This window comes from Plasmodium gaboni (genome assembly GCF_001602025.1).
Source record: "Plasmodium gaboni strain SY75 chromosome Unknown, whole genome shotgun sequence".
Lineage (NCBI taxonomy): Eukaryota > Apicomplexa > Aconoidasida > Haemosporida > Plasmodiidae > Plasmodium > Plasmodium gaboni.
In genome coordinates, this window is record NW_017385550.1 from 1 (window position 1) to 684 (window position 684).

General features: G+C 28.1%; 1 protein-coding gene across 1 annotated transcript; it reads left to right on the top strand.

Moving 5' to 3' along the window:
- Window positions 1–684, top strand: PGSY75_0039900 (putative EMP1-like protein; the record flags this gene model as incomplete). The annotated part of the gene is made up of 1 exon (XM_018783516.1): window positions 1–684. A coding segment is annotated over one exon (684 nt), but the record flags the coding sequence as incomplete, so codon positions are not given.

The following is a 684-nucleotide window of genomic DNA, read 5'->3' on the forward strand; positions in this document are numbered from 1 at the left end:
GATGATAATACCCATCAGTTTTTGAGATGGTTAACTGAATGGACTCAACAATTCTGTAAAGAAAAAATAACAAGGTCCGAAATAATAAAAGAAAAATGTGAAGCTATTATTAATGGAAAGGATACACCTGATAATATTTACTTAATCAAGGAAGAACAATGCAAGAAATTATTTATGGATTATGAAAAATGGTTTATCTCTCTAAATAACCAATGGAAGGGCTTATCTAAAAAATACAATAATATTAAGAAAAACAAAACCTCTAGTAGTAATACACCAAATGAGGAATGTGCTCTATTCTACGTAACAAATAAATGCAATGAATGTAATTGTAATTTGAAGGATATAGAAGATATAAGTAAAAGAGCTACTGTTAATGATAATACAGTATTAAAAGAACTCGTCAAAATAATAGAACTTGATACTGATACTTCTCGTACACAAATACAAAATATATCAAAGAATACTAATTTGAATCCAAAAAGTATAAAAACAGCTATAGATACTACTAAAGAAATAGTTTCATATGGATTGATTGGTACCATGGGAGTTACAGAACTTGGATTACGAACAGCAGATTTTGTTGCAAAAAAAATTCAAGATTTGTACAACGAAATAATAAAACCTGTTGACAAAAAAGCAGATACATCATCTGATAACCTTACATTCTATGAAAACACCAAC